Source organism: Silene latifolia, unplaced genomic scaffold, assembly GCF_048544455.1.
Source record: "Silene latifolia isolate original U9 population unplaced genomic scaffold, ASM4854445v1 scaffold_20.1, whole genome shotgun sequence".
In the NCBI taxonomy this organism is placed as follows: Eukaryota; Viridiplantae; Streptophyta; class Magnoliopsida; order Caryophyllales; family Caryophyllaceae; genus Silene; species Silene latifolia.
This window is the reverse complement of record NW_027413163.1, coordinates 8643724-8663131: the sequence shown is the minus strand read 5'-3', so window position 1 is coordinate 8663131 and position 19408 is coordinate 8643724. Positions and strand designations below refer to the sequence as shown.

Genomic DNA, 19408 nt, shown 5'->3' with positions numbered 1-19408 from the left:
AGAAAAGTAAACAAATGATTAGGAGGAAGTCCGTAAGGATAGAGTCTAGTGGTTAAATTTCGGGTAAAATTCTCGAGGGGCCCAGGTTCAAACCTCCCAAGAGCAATTTTGTAGAGGGTTTATGATTCAGGTTATGCCCTCTAAACCTCAAACATGTCACTATCAGATGATTTACGTTATATACGTGATTTGCAGGCTATTAATTGGGAGGAAGAAATACCTACAAAGTATTCAATTATAATCTTCCATTAATATATAATAAATTGTCAACTATACAAAAAAAATCCAAGATAACTAATATATAATTGGTCAACCATCCAAAAAATTCCAAACCTTTGAGATATTAATAAAGTCAACCATGCTTATCACAATCTAAAGCGAATAATTTGAGCCAAGTTCACGTTCTCACTATCCACATTTCCTCCCCTATGAAATATACTCCTACTATATAATTAAGCAAGACACAATGTTTCATAAATGTCCATTAATTTCATAAATAAAAAATGAGTGAACTCAACTTTGAAAGATTAAGTGACTATTCTTGGGATTTACAAGCCATTGTCAAAGGACATATTGGCATGTTACCTTCTAACTCATCACGGCTTCAAGTTGAAGATTATAATACCATGAGTACAACCATGAATGATGAATGTTATAACGACGATGCAAATCGAGGGACGATAGCTGTTACCTACGTTAATAATGCGTCAATGGCACCAAGAAGAAGGTAATTTTGAGTTTGAGTTTGAGTTTGAGTTTGAGTCTAAATTTTCGAATATGAAATAGAATGGTTTTTCAAGTTCTGATTTTCACTTATGGTTGGTTGTGTATTATTAGAAGAAGTAAGTACAAGAACACTCTAGTTCATCAAGCGACCGAGGATCGAATCTTGTCTGACAAATGGAATTGGAGAAAATATGGCGAAAAGATCATTAAGGGTTCACCTTTTCCGAGGTTTGTCTAAAAATTACACTTTGCTTTCTTATACATTTTTGTATTGCCTTCAAAATTGGGACGATTCTAATATTATCGGCAACTTTGTTAGCTAAGTTAGATGACATCTGCATTAGGTACAGAATTACATATCCAGACCAAAATCATGGTATGAAAGCTTTGTTGTTGTTGTTATTGCGTATGTAGTAAAATATGCGAAAAACAAAAACAAAAAAAAATGGATGAAAATGATTAAATTAACTAAATAAATTCTTTTCTATGAATCGGAAATCCTAGCTCCACCGGTGATTGTTGCGGTTGATCATGGGCTCATGGCTATCTAATAAATTTAAGAGGCCATATTCTAAATATCAAAATGAGGCCCCAAATTATAAGCAATCCACGATATAAAAGAACCACTATTATTTTTCCTTACCATTTTTTTAATAAAAAAAAGGAAGAATTGCCGGAAATAATCCGACCTTTGTGTCATCTTCCAAGAATAATCTGACCTTTCAATAATCCGAAAATAATCTCACCTTTTAACCGCATCTTCTCTAAACACTCTCTTTTACCTATTACCTGATTAAAAGGTTTCAAGTCTCTTACTTATTTTTATAATTATTTCATCCCTTCATCTCCCACACTCTAAACCCACATAAATTAATCTTAACAAACTTCAGAAAAGATGAACAACAAAAGAACACCATTAAAGAACTCATTTCATCGGCCAAAATCAAGTACGTACTAAAAAAATTTCAATCAAAAGCAGTACATAGGTGAATTAAATCACCATACTCTTCAATTGTTAACATAAACAAAAACTTCCGATCAATTAAAATCTTATTTCACCATACTCCTTCATTGTTAAATAAGTTGTACATGTTGCCATTAAAATCATATTTCACCATACTCCTTCATTCACAGGAAAAAGTACTAAAAAAGTGTTGATCTCACACTTGAATTAATGCAAAAGCGGGGGAAAATTTTGCTAACCATAGAAACTAGTTATTGTGTCCTTTGTTCACTCCGTTTCTTGTCTAAATTGGGTGTATTCAGTCAATACTATGCTACCTACGTGCAACAATTACATTCAATTTTGCATATGTTTAGATTTTATCATCACTACCGTATATTCATTGTTCATAAATTACTTGCATCGGTACATAAGACAATGTACATGTTAAGTTGTAGATATTTTGTCTTATAATATTTGTTTATCATGAAAGAGAGAGAAATGGTTATGTGAAGTAAAATAACTAAATACTCCCTCCCAGTCGCTATATTGTTCCCATTTGATATGGGCACAATACTTAAGGAAAAGTATTAAATAGGAGTAAAAGAGTTGTGTGGGGTTGGTGATAGGAGAGAAGGATGAATTATTAGTAGTTAAATAAAGAATTGTGGGGCCAAAACATAAAGGAAAGTAATAAAATATGAGTAAAAAAGTTGTGTGGGGTTTGATGATAGGAGAGAGGGATGAATAAAATAAAAGTAAAAGTTTCTAAAAATAGAAAGGGGAACATTAGTTGAATAATCCGTTTCGGGAAAGAGGGAACATTATATTGACTGGGAGGGAGTAATAATTTGAAGACACTCACATTACCTACTATAACAAGTCATTTTTATGGAGGGATTGTTTAGAGAAGATGAGGTCAAAAGATGGGAGTATTTTCGGATTATTGAAAGGTGGGATTATTCTTGGAAGATGTCATAAAGGTCGGATTATTCCCGTCAATTCTTCCTAAAAAAAATGAAAATTAGTTATTGGAGCCCTTTATTTTTACTGGCCCCGGTTTTAAGAAGCTCCTAAAACCTCCCTTAGACGGCCTTGCGGTTGATGTTGTATAGATTAGTAATAATGTTAATAATTGCACGTATGATTCAAACAGGAGCTATTATAGATGCAGTAACTCAAGTGGACGGTGTATGGCAAGAAAGCAAGTAGAGCAAAGCCAAAGTGAAGAAGGGAAATTCGTGATCAGCTACATAAACGACCATAATCATGATTATCCTAGTCGACGTCCATCTCAAGCAGGGCGTAGTTCTAAACGATTTCGCACTTCAAATGAAGTCCTTACAACCACCGAGACCGTAGACATGGCAACCATGTCACTGCCACAAATCGCAAACGAGAAAGTGGTTGGAGCTCAATGGAACAAGGATGATGATAGAAAAGCGGGGTTTGTAGGAGGAGTAGGTGTTTATGAACAAAATAGGGTGTTTGAAGATGACTTTTTTGCAGGATTGGAGTACTTGGAGAGTATAGACATGGACTTTATAAGTTGTGCGGAGTATTCATAGAAACAACTAATCCGTACTTAAATGAAACGGATTCTTGAATTTTATGGATGGGGTATTGGGGTGTATCAAATGTTTTAACTATGAAAAATCAAGTTAAATCATAAAGTTTTCTTATATGGTCGGGCAAAGTAATATAAAAAAAATAAAAAATAAATTTAGAGTAATATTTAATAAGATTTGCTCATTATAAAAACTAGTATTGGTGCCCGGCTTCGCCCGGGCTAGTTCTACTTACCATTATTTTTTTTCATTAAATAAAATTATTTAAAGTTGCATAACCCATAAATTTATCATTAATATATTTTTCTATGGCATATCCTAAAATTACGATGAAATAAATTTTGGGACAAATTCACTACTCCCGCTATTAATATTTTACTCTTATTAATGAAACAATAGTAATAACATTTCACTGCTTGCCCGTAATCATTGTTACTTTCCCTACTCCTGCCGTAATTAATGTTACTGTCACTTCTGCCGCATTAATATTGATAATTTCACTACTCCCGATGTAATTATTGTTACTTTCACTATTACCGCATTAATATTGATTATTTCACTACTCACGTTGTTGTTTCTACCACTTTCACTAATCTCGCTGATAATATTGTTACTTTTACTATTCAGATAAGTGATTACGATCATATAATTATATCCAATGTTACTACAATTCTTTTTTTTACCTACGAAATCACTTTTACTACTTTTAGGCATGCAATTTTAAGAGAATTATATATTTATATAAATATATTACATATATGTATTAAATCAAATCGAAAGAATTATGTAATGTAGTATAATTTATTTAAAGGAAATTGACCATCTTAATTAATTATTTTATTTTAAGGAAATTGATCATGTTTTAGTCTCTTACAAATGTTTAGGAAAATTACCAAGTTTCTATATAATTTAATTTTAACTCAAACTATATAATATTTGCATTTAGATCCCTTAATCGGGTCCATCACACGGTGCTATTGATTTAAAACCATATAGTATAATTAATTTGTATAACTTTCTTTAATTACATTGAAGTCCCTTGGTTTCTGGATTTAATATATAGTATTGATTGAACTCATGACCTTCAATTTAAAGATTTAGTCCACAAAAATTAACCACTAGACCAACTTAATTATAATAATTATATTAATGCAGAGTAAAGTAACCGATTTGGGGGGGGGGGGGGGTGGGGGGTTGTCGGGTAAATTAAGACTAAGACAAGTGATAAACTTAGAGTAATTCAGATGATTAAAGGTCTCAGTCCAACTTATCTCCACTATCAATTAAGTCAATTGATCATCGAAAGTCTCAAATACCAATTTACCTTCAAGTATCTATTGTGAAATAAATATACAATATTAATTTATGTTCTTTCTTAAGAGTAGTCAAATAATTCGAACAACGATATTATAAGACCTTAACTATCAAATAATCCAACATACGCGTGCGAGACTCAACCCAATAGCAGTAATAATGATTAAAGGAACTGATAGAAACATCAACCACAACCACGCAGTCGTAATTCAATTGTATGCTTAATCTCTTCCTAAACCCAAATAATGATAAACTGAATCAATTAGAAAGGATAAATGTTGCTACTTTAATTTAGATATCAAGCAAACTGAGTCGATAATCTAAACTAGCAAAAGATTAATAATTACTAACAGTTTTGATCATATAATGAAAGTAAGTAATAAACAAAGAAATAAAGAACAAGAGATTAGATCAATACTCGAAAGATAAAAGGTAAATTAAAAGACGATCTCACAAGAAATTAATCGGTAGTTTTGAAAGTTGAACCAAGCAAGGGAGGAATTAGTTCCTCATACTAGATCTAAAATAATTAGGTTTTCTTCAAGAATTGCAAAAAACTAGATTTCTAAAACTGAAATAAAGAGTTTAAGTACTTTCCTAAATAAAGTCAACTTAGTAACCAAAGTCAAAACGAGTCTTGGAACAAACCGAGTAAACTAAACAAATCTCGAGCCTTCATAGTCTGATATGCGCGACAATAGCAAAAACCATGGTCGAATGTCTGTCGCGCATAGGTCGCGTGTAGGTCGCGCGTAGGTTGAATGTCAGTCGCGAAAAACGCTTCTGCCAAATTTGTCTTTTCTTTCATATGCGCGCATGAATAGTGCGACATATGCTCGTGCACGCCTCCCAAGGTATGTTCATAGGTCTTTGAGTCCACCTACCCTCACGCTTAGATTCCGTCTTTGACATACAAAACCGACCCACAAGATCTTCTTTATCGTTTCCAAGCTTCATCTTCAACTTTACTATATAGCTCATTCTTCTTCGCACTTCCAAACTCGGTATTCAATTACTCATTACCGCTTACAAATTATCGCCTTTTCTACCTTTAAACTCATTAACTCAACCTTCTTAATACATACTAAATTCGTCTTATCAACTTTCCCACATTTAGATCTTTACTCGCCCTCGAGTAAACTCAAAGGACCCATTATAATTTTATACCAACACTGATCCCCAGAAGTGTGCGAAAGCAAAGAAGACTTACAATGAAACTCTTTTAAGACGGTCTCTAACACAACAACCAGAGATCAAAATAACATCGGATTTTTTTTTTCTTTTACCTAAATCTCTCATTTTGCCTAGAGCGCCCGCCCTTACGGTTTTTCACTCTAGCTTATCATTTTTTTTTCATCTCACAACTACTCTTAGTGGCGCGCAACTCGACGTAGCGCCCTTTCGGGTTTTCACTCCGTCCCCGGCAACGACGCCAAATTTGATGGGCTGAAAGTCGTATGCCTATGAAAGTAAATTTATAATCACTCACTTAACTACACCACTAAAAATAGCAATATAATGGAAGTAAGGGTCGAACCCACAGAGAAGGACTAAGTTAACTAATGTGTATATTAATGTAGAGTAAAGTAACCGATTTGGGGGGGGGGGGGGTTGGTTTGTCTGGTAAATTAAGACTAAGACAAGTGATAAACTTAGAGTAATTCAGATGATTAAAGGTCTCGGTTTAACTTATCTCCACTACCAATTAAGTCAATTGATCATCAAAAGTCTCAAATACCAATTTACCTTCAAGTATCTATCGTGAAATAAATATACAATATTAATTTCTGTTCCTTCTTAAGAGTAGTCAAATAGTTCGATCCGCGACATTATAAGACCCTAACTATCAAATAATCCAACACATGCGTGCGATTTTCAACCTAATAGTAGCAATAGTGATTAAAGGAACTGATAGAAACAACCACCACAACCACGTAGTCGTAATTTAAGTGTATGCTTAATCTCTTCCTAAACCCAAATAATGATAAACTGAATCAATTAGAAAGGATAAAGGTTGCTACTTTAATTTAGATGTCAAGCAACCTGAGTCGATAATCTAAACTAGCAAAAGATTAATAATTACTAACAGTATTGATCAGATAATGAAAGTAAATAATAATCAAAGAAATAAAGAACAAGATATTAGAACAATATTCGAAAGATAAAAGGTAAAAGACGATCTCACAATAAATTAATCGGTAGCTTCGAAAGTTGAACCAAGATAGGGAGGAATTAGTTCCTCATACTAGAACTAAAATAATTAAGTTTTCTTCAAGAATTGCAAAAAAGTAGATTTCTAAAACTGAAATAAAGAGTTTAAGTACTTTCCTAAAGAAAGTCAACTTAGTAACCAAAGTCAAAACGAGTCTCGGAACAAACCGAGTAAACTAAACAAATCTCGAGCCTTCATAGTCTGATATGCGCGACAATAGCACAAACCATGGTCGAATGTCTGTCGCGCATAGGTTGCGTGTAGGTCGTGCGTAGGTTGAATGTCAGTCGCGAAAAACGCTGCTGCCAAATTTGTCTTCTCTTTCGTATGCACGCATGAATAGTGCGACATATGCTTGTGCGCGCCTCCCAAGGTATATTCATAAGTCTTGGAGCCCACCTATCCTCACGCTTAGATTCCGTCTTTGACATACAAAACTAACCCACGAGATCTTTTTTTTAAACCAGATTTGGTAGAGCACAGAGACATTCACCATGGTTTGGATCCCCTTCTTCTCATGCACCACTCCAAGATGCTATCACTCGGTATGCTTAGTCCAATCTCTCTATTTATCTCATGTATGATCTTATTACTGTATACACACTTAGCAAACATGTGTTCTTGAGTTTCTTCTTCCTGCTCACATAGGCAACATCTTGTCTCGTCACATACCCCCAGCCCTTTTAGTTTAGTGCGCGTATTAAGGGCATTCTGAACAGTCAAGCAGGAAAACAATGAATGCTTTGGAATTGTCCAATTACACCATACCATTGTTTCCCATCCCACCTTACGGTGTTGTTCCCATAGCCATGAGTAACACCCTGCAGCTGAGTAGCCACTGGTTTGGAAGCACTATGTCCCATTGTTGTAGTTAATAGCTAGTTCCTCTTTTGTGTTGCATATTTTTCGCCACGCCCAACTTGATTCATAGCTCGGGGAATAGTTCATCCAATCTGTGCTTTTGATGTAAATCTAATGCACCCATTTAACCCAGAGGCTATCCTTTTTCTCAGTGACCCAATTGACCAGCTTACCAACCATGGCATTATTCCATAGAATTTGGTCCTTTATGCCCAATCCCCCTTCCTCTTTAGGCCTACATATAGATGCTCATGCTACCAGTGGGGGTTTCTTATAATCTAAACTTCCTTCTCACAAGTAATTACTACACAAACCCTCTATATTCTTTATAACACCATTGGGTAAAATGAAAATGGAAGCCCAATATGAGTGTAAAGTTGTCAAAACAACCTTCACCAAAACCAGCCTCCCTGCATATGAAAATTTTCTTGTACTAATACCATGTATCCTATTGCGGATCTTATTAATAAGTACATCACAATCCCTTATTTTAAGTCTAGTTGGTTGAATTGGCATACCAAGGTTGTAATACTACGGTTTTATGAGTCTCTGGGTACTCTATCGAGTAGGCCTTACTCTGTCGAGTAAGGGTGTGTTGCGTTTTAAAAATAGTTTCTGACCTGTTGGGTACTCGATCGAGTAACCTTGATACTCGATCGAGTAAGGAGGGCACTCGATCGAGTACCTCAGCTACTCGATCGAGTAGCCGGTTTACGGAGTGATGATTTGTCGGGTTTTGTTAATAATGCGATTAAGTATATAATTACTTCCGCCACTTTTCTTTAAACACTTTTATAACCTAATTGCTTTCAAAAGAGAAAACAAACTACGTTCTTAGCAATAATCGCATTGTTGACAAATCCCGGAGCTTGGAAGGTCGGATTTTACCTTTCTTTATACCTTGGTGATCTTTGCGTCGAGGGTAAGATCTACGTACCGTTTTTATAGTGTTTCGTTAAAGTTGGTTAAACCCTAATATTGGGATTTGGGGGTTTTGTTGTATTTCGTGATTGGTAGTGATTATATGTTTGTATGTTAGGAGGAGGATTCGTAGAAGAAGCCTTTTGATATCAGCTGTGAGACCGTCTGATTGTGTTGCTTTCCAGGTAGGGTTTCCCAACTCAGTATTAGTCCCATAATGCATTGTTGGTGTTTTGTGATTGTTGAATATTATCGTATTCGTATTGTGACGGTTGCTGGTTTTGATTGCTGTTTAATGGTTGTGATTTTTTGTCTCTGGTTCTCGAGATGCGTTCTCGGCTGAGTGGAGTCACTTGCGGGAGTGGCTTCACGCCCTAGTATTTCCCTCCGTGGAACCCGCCACGGGAAAGGATGTGCACATTAATGGGACTGGGTTATCGCTCGGTATGATGAGCGGGGATTTGGCGGGTACGGCTGCGGTCCCCCACTGGCAGGGCTGGTCTAGTGGACAGTCGGTGACGGAGATTGATTGGAGTGGGTGTGATTGTGTGTGTGACCGTTTGAGCTGCTTGTTTACTGTGTTGTTGGTTATATAAATTGTGTGATTAGTACTGACTCCGTTTAATGTTTTAAAAATTGTGGTGATCCATTCGGGGATAGTGAACAGATATTGAGCAGGTATGAGTCGAGTTACATGGGATAGCTGAGATGTGCCACAATCTGATGATAGAAGTCTTCCGTTGTAGCTTTAGTAGTTTAATAAACATTTCATTTAGCTGATTAGACAGTTGGTTTGAGAACTTGTATTCGTATTTTGGTATTTGGTTTTGGATTGTAACCTTTCACTAAAGTTATACTATTTAAATGTTGTTTCGTTATTGTCTGATGATTATCATTGCCTCGGGTAACCGAGATGGTAGCATCCTTATACCTGAGTGGTCCTGGTAAGGCACTTAGAGTATGGGGGTGTTACAAAATGGTATCAGAGAGACGATCCTGAAACCTGTAACCAATGAATCTAATGAATATAGGGAGTCAATTAAAATGAACCCGGGGTAAAGGTTGTAGGAGCTAATGCAAAGGCTTGGGAGACGTCCTAAAGTCGCGAACTCGCCCTACAATTTTGAACCGGTCACATGGGGGGTATATATGTCAAGGTCGTATGTGATGCTTGTTAGCTTGTATGTGGATGTGATGATGTATGTTGTAATTGTTGGATGTTTGGAGTAGAAAGTTGAGATTGTGAATGAAAGGTTGGTGAAACATATAGAACTGTTGTTTGAACAAGAAGCATGTTGGAAGTTTACTATGTGGCGTTTGATAATATGATATAGTTGTTTTGTTGATCATAAGAGGAGTTGGTAGAATTGCATCTTAACTATATTATAATGTTGAGTTTATAAAGTTGCATAGTATGTTGGGATATGTGAGATAACATGAGGATAGTATATACGAGTCAGCATGACTCGATCGAGTAAGGGGGTACTTGATCGAGTAGGTGAGGTACTCGGTCGAGTGGGTCTGACTCGATCGAGTGGGTATTTGACGTTTTTACAACCAGAATCATGTTTTTGGGTACTCGATCGAGTACATAGGGCACTCGATCGAGTAGGGGGTCACTCGATATGCTACTCGGTCGAGTATGTTAGAGATTAGAAGGTCTGTTTTGGGTCTGATGTCGGGGCACTCGATCGAGTATGGTGGGCACTCGATCGAGTAGCCTCTACTCGATCGAGTAGGTTTAGGCACTCGATCGAGTGTGTTCTGGGCAGCCTGCTTTCGTGTTTTGAGGTTTTAGTGCGTATGTTTATATCTACCCTTTCTTATATAGTTTCAAGATGCCGCCCAAGAGAAACGCTTTGTATGCGAGAGCTGAGAGCATGAACATAGATGATATCGTTAAGATCTTGGAGCATCGGGATGCTCTTACGGAGGCTTTAAAGAAAGTGGGAAAGGATAAGGAGGTTGATCACTCTAAGATCAGCCTTTATATAGCGAGGTTTAACCCAAAAGAGTACAAGGGGACCGGGGAGCCTAACCTTCTTGACAACTGGCATCGTGAGATGGAGAACATACTAGACCTGGTTCACTGTCCTGATGAGATGAGAGTAGAACAAGCTGCGTTCTACCTGAGGGAAGCAGCTGGCGAGTGGTGGGATAAGGTGAAGGTGAGTGCTAGGGAGATGTATGCGAACCAGGGCTTACCTGCTATACCTTGGGAAGAGTTTCGGAGGGCTATGAGGAAAGAGTTTGTACCGCAGCATGTGAGGAGTAAGTTGAGAGAGGAGTTTGATGGGTTTAAGATGACATCGATATGTCGATTCTTTGAGTACTACAAGCGATTTAATGAGAAGTCTAGGTATGCTGAGGATATGGGTTTGAGTGAGGAGAACCTGGCGCTGAGGTTTGAGAGGGGGTTGACCCCTAAGATCATGGATAAGCTACCCGTGAGAGTCCTTACTGATGTTAAGGAAGCTTATGGGAGGGCTGGGAGAGCTGAGAGATTGGTGGAGATGGCTCAGGAGAGAGTGGTTGAGAAAAGAAAGACTGAGAGTGAGGGTGGTGGCCAATATAGTCACAAGAAAGGCAACCACAACCAGGCTAGAGCGTTTTCTTCTGGGTCAGGGTTCAGTGCTGGGGCTTCCTTTGGGCGTGGCCGTATGAGTATGTAGTAGTGGTAGTTGGGGAATGACCTGCTATGGCTGTGGCGGTGTAGGCCACAAGAGACATGAGTGCACGAGTATGCCTGGAGCTTTTAAGAGACCGGCTCAGGGGAGCTATTCTCAGGGACCTGCACAGAGTTATGCGAGCAATAGACCGTCTGGGTCATGGTCTAACCGGGGAAGTCAGAGCTATCAGGGTGGAGGTAACCGCAATGGCGGTAATTCTTATCAGAAACCAGCTACGAACAACAACAATCAGGGGTCGGGTGCTAAGCCGACCACATCAGCCAGTACTGTCCAGGGAGGTGGACAGAAGACCAGTGGAAAGCTGTTCATGATGGACAAGAAAGCAGCTGAGGATGATGCACATGTTATCACTGGTACATTTCTTGTTAACGGTATTCATACTTTTGTTTTGTTTGATTCGGGGGAGTCTCAGTCGTTTGTATCTTCGAGTCATGTTAAACGGTTGGGTTTGAGGGTATATGAGTCTGTAAGTGAGAAATTTTTTATACCTTCGGATGAGTCTGTATCATGTGGGAGGTTGTATAGAGATGTGTCTATGATAGTTGGGCAAGTTGATCTACTTGTAGACTTGCTAGAATTTCCTTTTGATGGTTTTGAGATGATAGTCGGGATGGATTGGTTGGGAAAGTATAAAGCTAAGATAGACTGTCATCAAAAGAAAGTGTCTTTGAGAGGTCCTAAGGGTGTTAGTGTGTCTTATCGTGGGTTTGTGGTCAAACTCAAAGTTAAGTTGATTGCAGCTGTGACCTTGAAGTCTTATCTGAGGAAGGGATGCCCTTTGATCTTGTGCCATGTGAGAGATGACCGGATAGAGAGTCCGACAGTTGATCAGATACCAGTGGTGGATGAGTTTGCAGATGTCTTTCCAGAGGAGATTCCGAGGTTGCCACCGGAGAGGGAGATAGATTTCACAATTGAGTTGAAACCGGGGATGGGGCCAATCTCTAAGGCACCGTACCGGATGGGTCCTAAAGAGATGGAGGAGCTCAGGAAACAGTTAGATGATCGATAGAGAAGGGATACATTAGACCAAGTGTATCGCCGTGGGAGCACCAGTTCTTTTTGTGAAGAAGAAAGATGGGAGTTTGAGGTTGTGCATAAACTATAGAGAGCCGAACCGAGTGACAGTGAAGAACAAGTATCCTTTGCCAAGGATAGATGACCTGTTTGATCAGTTGAGTGGTGCATCAGTCTTTTCCAAGATTGATTTGAGATCGGTGTACCATCAGGTGAAGATTAGAGAGGTGGACATACCAAAGACAGCTTTCACGTCGAGGTATGGCCATTATGAGTATGTGGTGATGCCGTTTGGGTTATCTAATGCACCGGCTGTGTTTATGGATTTGATGAACAGAATCTTCAGACAGTTTTTGGACAAGTTTGTGGTGGTGTTTATCGATGATATCCTAGTCTACTCCAAGACTAAGGAGGAGCATGAGGAGCATCTGAGGATTGTGTTGCAGACTTTGAGGGAGCACGAGTTATATGCTAAGCTGTCCAAGTGTGAGTTCTGGCTAGAGAAAGTTGCTTTTATGGGGCATGTGATCTCTAAGGAGGGAGTAGCTGTGGATCCGGCAAAGATTGAGGTAGTGACAAAGTGGGAAGCACCAAAGAATGTTGCTGAGATCATGACTTTCTTGGGTTTAGCTGGATACTACAGACGGTTTGTGAAAGATTTCTCCAAGATAGCTAGACCTATGACAACTTTGATGAGGAAAGAGAACAGGTTTCATTGGGATGAGAGTTGTGAGACGGCATTCCAAACATTAAAGGAGCGTTTGACCACAGCTCCTATCTTAGCATTGCTTGAAGGAATCGAGAACTTTGAGGTTTATACAGATGCCTCAGAAGAATGGATTGGGATGTGTGTTGATGCATAATGGTAAAGTGATTGCCTATGCTTCTAGGCAATTGAAGCCTTATGAGGAGAACTATCCTACACATGATCTGGAGTTAGGTGCAGTGGTGTTTGCTCTCAAGATTTGGAGACATTACCTTTATGGGGCAAACTTTAAGATATTTTCGGATCACAAGAGTCTCAAGTACATCTTCACTCAAAAGAAGTTGAACATGAGACAGAGGAGGTGGATGGAGCTGATTGGCGATTATGACATGGATATTATCTACCATGAAGGGAAAGCCAATGTTGTTGCCGATGCTTTGAGTAGGAAGAGTGTGCATTCTTTGTGTACAGCTCTATCTTTGATGAGGTTGAGAGATGAGGTGGGGAAGTTTGGGATACATATGATGCAGAGAGGGGATGCCGTGGGAGATTTGACAGTACAGCCTGATCTTTATGATGATATTCGAGGTAAACAGGCGTTGGATCCTAAGTTGGTTGAGTGGAGAGCTGGAGTAGAGAAAGGGACAGTGTCTCGATTCTCTATTCATACAGATGGTAGTTTGAGGTTTGATGGTAGGTGGTGTGTCCCTAATGATGAGGAGCTGAAAAAGACAATCATGACAGAGGCACATTGTACACCATATTTAGTACATCCAGGTGGTGACAAGCTGTACAAGGATTTAAAGAACACGTTTTGGTGGCTTGGGATGAAGAAAGAAACAGCTGAGTTTGTGGCCCGTTGTTTGACATGCCAGAGAGTTAAAGGGGAACAACGACGACCATAAGGTAAGATTCACTCTTTAGATGTACCTGAGTGGAAGTGGGAATCCATTTCTATGGATTTTATCGTGGGTTTGCCAAAGAGTCAACAGGGTAACAACATGATATGGGTAATAGTGGATCGACTGACCAAGTCAGCTCACTTTGTGCCAATGAAAGATACATGGACTAAAGCACAATTAGCTATGGCTTATCGAAAGAATGTGCTTAAATTACATGGAGTCCCTAAGGACATAGTATCTGACAGATATGCGAGATTTATCTCAAGGTTTTGGAAAGAGTTGCAGGAATCTTTGGGAACAACTTTGAAGATGAGTACAACATTTCATCCTGCGACAGACAGTCGGGGATGAGAGAACGATCAAGACTCTTGAGGATATGTTACGAGCTTGTGTGATGGACTTTGGTGGTAGCTGGGAACAGAGGTTGGATTTGATAGAGTTTTCTTACAACAACAGCTATCACACTAGTATTGGCATGGCACCGTTTGAGGCTTTATATGGGAGGAGATGTAGGAGTCCAATTTGTTAGGACGACAGTGATGAGGCAGTGGTTCTAGGACCAGAGATGGTACATGAGATGATTGAACAGATTAAGATGATCAGGGAATGGATGAGAGCAGCTCAGGATAGGCAAAAGAGTTATGCGGATCTACATCGCACGGGGATATAGAGTTTCGGGTTGGGGATAAGGTTCTTCCAAAGTGTCTTCTATGCGTGGGGTTATGAGATTTGGGAAGAAAGGCAAGCCGAGTCGAAAGTTCATCGGGCCTTATGAGATCATAGAGCGGGTTGGAGAGGTTGCATATCGTCGGCTTTTTACCAAATGCGTTAGAGAGAGTGCATAATGTGTTTCATGTATCTCACCATAAGTATGTGAGTGACCCGTCACATGTATTAGAGGCGGAGAGCTTAGAGCTAGATGAGTCCTTATCATATCTTGAGGTACCTAAGCAGATTCTTGACCGGAAGGTTAGGAAGACTAGGAGTGGTGAGACAGTTTTGCTTAAGATCCTTTGGTCTAACCACGAGACTGAGGAAACTACATGGGAGGCAGAGGAGGCCATGAGAGAGCGTTACCCTTTCCTTTTTGATCAGGTATGTATGGTTACGGGGACGTAACCTTGTTTCTTTTAGGGGGTAGGAGATGATCGCGAAGAGTTTTTAAGAGTTTTTATACCTTTTTACGTTGTGTCGGTATGTTTGTTGTGGTTGAGTCGGGTTGAGTTTGGGTTAGTAACATGTTTTATGTTGAGTTTTGTTTTGGTTGTTGAGTCGGGAGTGTTGTAGTGTGTCTCTTTGTTTTGTTGTGGTTTGAACTTCGGGGACGAAGTTCTTTTTAAGGAGGGAAGACTGTAATACTACGGTTTTATGAGTCTCTGGGTACTCTATCGAGTAGGCCTTACTCTGTCGAGTAAGGGTGTGTTGCGTTTTAAAAATAGTTTCTGACCTGTTGGGTACTCGATCGAGTAACCTTGATATCGATCGAGTAAGGGGGGCACTCGATCGAGTACCTCGGCTACTCGATCGAGTAGCCGGTTTACGGAATGATGATTTGTCGGGTTTTGTTAATAATGCGATTAAGTATATAATTACTTCCGCCACTTTTCTTTAAACACTTTTATAACCTAATTGCTTTCAAAAGAGAAAACAAACTACGTTCTTCGCATCAATCGCATTGTTGACAAATCCCGGAGCTTAGAAGGTCGGATTTTACCTTTCTTTATACCTTGGTGATCCTTGCGTCGAGGGTAAGATCTACGTACCATTTTTATAGTGTTTCGTTAAAGTTGGTTAAACCCTAATATTGGGATTTGGGGGTTTTGTTGTATTTCGTGATTGGTAGTGATTATATGTTTGTATGTTAGGAGGAGGATTCGTAGAAGAAGCCTTTTGATACCAGCTGTGAGACCGTCTGATTGTGTTGCTTTCCAGGTAGGGTTTCCCTACTCAGTATTAGTCTCATAATGCATTGTTGGTGTTTTGTGATTGTTGAATATTATCGTATTCGTATTGTGACGGTTGTTGGTTTTGATTCTTGTTTAATGGTTGTGTTGTTTGTCTCTGGTTCTCGAGATGCGTTCTCGGCTGAGTGGAGTCACTCGCGGGAGTGGCTTCACGCCCTAGTTTCGCCCTCCGTGGAACTCGCCACGGGAGGGGATGTGCACATTAATGGGACAGGGTTATCGCTCGGTATGATGAGCGGGGATTTGGTGGGTACGGCTGCGGTCCCCCACTGGCAGGGCTGGTCCAGTGGACAGTCGGTGACGGAGATTGATTGGAGTGGGTGTGATTGTGTGTGTAACCGTTTGAGCTGCTTGTTTACTGTGTTGTTGGTTATATAAATTGTGTAATTTGTACTGACCCCGTTTAATGTTTTAAAAACTGTGGTGATCCATTCGGGGATGGTGAGCAGTTATTGAGCAGGTATGAGTCGAGTTACATGGGATAGCTGGGATGTGCCACCGTCTGATGATAGAAGTCTTCCGCTGTAGCTTTAGTAGTTTAATAAACATTTCATTTAGCTGATTAGACAGTTGGTTTGAGAACTTGTATTCGTATTTTGGTATTTGGTTTTGGATTGTAACCTTTCACTAAAGTTATACTATTTAAATGTTGTTTCGTTATTGTCTGATGATTATCATTGCCTCGGGTAACCGAGATGGTAGCATCCTTATACCTGAGTGGTCCTGGTAAGGCACTTAGAGTATGGGGTGTTACAAAGGTACTTAAAAGGAAGACTTCCTTCTTTGAATCCAGAGACTCTCAATATGTATTTTTTAAGATTAGTTGGCACTCCATTAAAATATGCATTAGACTTAGGGGCACTGACCTTCAGACCTGAAGTCTTTGAAAAAGTGGAGAAGGCTTGTAAAATGAGCATCATGGAGGTGGCATCCCTTTTACAAAACATCAAAACATCATCTACAAACATCAAGTTTGTTAATTGTAACTTCTTCCAGAGAGGATGAAATTCGAACCCTACTTTTGTAGTTGCATACATCATAGTTCTTGCTAAATAATCCATGCAAAGGGTGAAAATTAGGGGTGAAAGAGGATCCCCTTGCCTTAAACCCTTCTTCCCAGAGAAAAATCCAAAATTTTCTCCATTTAGAGATAGAGAAAAAGTAGCCGTAGTTAGAGCTGGCAAACGCTGACCCGACCCACCCAAACCCGACCCGATACAACCCGAAAATTTGGTGAACCAAACCGACCTGAAAACCGATAGCAGCCTTATTTTTTCCAACCCGGCCTGGACTTACCCAACCCGACCCGTGACCCGATATTTTCTAAACCCAATAGATGACCCGATAATGAACTAGCTTAATAATGGTTTAAATAATACCAAATTGACATTCATCCTTGTTATTTTCACTTAAAACTACAATTAATACACCCCAGCCATTGTTTAAACAGAAAATTACCATTTAAAACTTAATATATAAGATAAAATATTTGCTCATAACCTGACCTGAGACTGACCTGCTAATGACTCGACTCGACTTGTCACCCATTGTTGACCCGACCCGAAGATGACCCAACATGAACCGAACAAACTCAAACCCATCGCTGACCCGACATAAACGGAACCTGATATGACCCGACCCGCTTTGACCTGACCCGTAACCGACCCAAATGACCCGATTACCACCTCTAGCCGTAGTGACACATTGCATAACCATTTCCCTTGTTTGTCTTGAAAAATTTAAAGCCTCAAGTAATTGATCCACAAAATCTCATTCAACAGTGTCATAGGCTTTTTGCAAATCAATCTTAAACATGCATCTAGGGGAAACTGAAGGCCTATTATATAGTCTTACCAAATCTTGACAAATCAACACATTTTCAAGAATCCTCCTTCCCTTAATGAAAGCTCCTTTGTTTTGAATAACTATAGATGGTATGATTGCTCCCAGTCTAGAACATATTACCATTGATATTGCTTTGTATATAACATTGCAGCAAGCAATAGGCTTGAACTGCAACACAGTTTGTGGCCTTTAACATTTGGGGATAAGGGTCAAGTTGGTGGCATTTATTTGTTTTAGAAGCGTCTTGTGGTGAAAAAATCCTTAACAGCAGCAATAACATCCCCACCAATGTCACTCCATGCATCCTTATAAAACCTACAAGTATACCCATCAGGTCCTGGGGATTTGACATTAGGAATGCTAAAGTGTAGTACTATGCTTTTCTAGTCATTGCGTACGTACTCGTTCAAGTGGGTTGTACTCGACCGAGCAAATGTCTTGTACATTTTATGGAGGTTACTGCCTTGGGTGTACTCGGCCAAATTAAGAGGATACTCGGTCGGGTAGAGTGTACTCAGTCGAGTGCCTCTGGTACTCGGCCAAGTTCTCGGTCTGATGAGTCGTGTTTCCGCGGTTCGATTAAGATGATTAGGGAGTTATAATTACATTTTACGCAGTTTATAATCCTCATTTTTGCAAACCTAATCACATTTTTAAACACTCTCTAATCATCCTAATCATCTCTAAGAAAGTTTGGTAGATTGTTGAGCATTCGAGATCCTCATTACTGTGTCAATCGTTGTAGTAAGTCTTTAGTACCTTTAATCAGTTTTATTTACCTTAGAGGTTTGCTTAAACTATAATTTTTGGGGGATTTAAGGGAATTGGTAATTGGGCATATTAGATGATTTGTTGAGGGGTAGTTAGTAATTGTATGTTATTATTATTTGTCGATGACGCTTTCATGGAGGATTGCTATTGCGATTACTTGTGTGTGCTTGGATTGCGAAAAGGTAGGGTTTCCCTACTCAGTATGATGTTGTGTGATTATTGCTATGATTGTGGAATATGATGGTTGAGATTATTGTGGAATATGATGATCGTTATTATTGTGGAATATGATGGTGATATTATGATGGTGATATCGTGTTTATATTGTGAGCCATATAGAGAGATGGTCTCACCCCCCATTGTTCGCCTCTTGTGTTTCTCGACGCAAGGAGGATGTGCACATTAATACACTTGGATTCACTCGTTATGATGAGAAGAGCTTTAGGTGGGCTGACTGCAGTCACCCACTGGCGGTGTGGATTACTCGTTACGATGAGAATCTGTCAGGGCTACTAGTTGCGGTTAGTAGTCGTGTCCGAGGTGCGGTTCGGGCACTTGTGCTTGGAGTTTGGAAATGGATGCTTGATTGCTGAGTATGATTACTTTGTATGAGATTATGATGTTGAAATAATTGATGAGGTGTGTTTGGTTGTGTGTTGTTGTCTTATGTGCTCTGCTGTGATCCATTTGATATTGTCGACAGATGGTGAACACTAAGTTGACATGTGTTGATATTTGAGCTTGCATGCGGGTTTGGATGGGACATCGATGATTCGTAAGTTATCATAGCTTCTGCTGAGTTCAGATAGTTTTAATTTCTGATTAGTTGTAAACGTTTTGGTTTTTTGGAGACTTATAATCAGATTAAACTTATTTATCTATTTAAATGTTTCATTATGGTCTCTTTTGATATGTACTAACTCGGGTAACCGAGATGGTAATGCCTTCATATGCTAAGGTAGCCTCTG

General features: G+C 39.2%; 1 protein-coding gene across 1 annotated transcript; it reads left to right on the top strand.

Annotated features, from left to right (window-relative positions):
- The first annotated feature begins 408 nt into the window (after nt 1-408).
- Nucleotides 409-3391, top strand: LOC141638348 (WRKY transcription factor 22-like). The gene is made up of 3 exons (XM_074447748.1): nt 409-727; nt 838-954; nt 2826-3391. The coding sequence occupies exons 1-3, from the start codon at nt 504-506 to the stop codon at nt 3235-3237; spliced, it is 753 nt and encodes a 250-aa protein (XP_074303849.1). The 5' UTR covers nt 409-503; the 3' UTR covers nt 3238-3391.
- Nucleotides 3392-19408: the final 16017 nt, after the last annotated feature.

Bases quoted from the DNA above. Each gene is read 5' to 3' on its own strand.
- LOC141638348 (XM_074447748.1), top strand. From the start codon at position 504: ATGAGTGAACTCAACTTTGAAAGATTAAGTGACTATTCTTGGGATTTA. The intron at 728-837 runs GTAATTTTGAGT...GTGTATTATTAG, and splicing joins TCAATGGCACCAAGAAGAAG to AAGAAGTAAGTACAAGAACA. The intron at 955-2,825 runs GTTTGTCTAAAA...TGATTCAAACAG, and splicing joins AAGGGTTCACCTTTTCCGAG to GAGCTATTATAGATGCAGTA.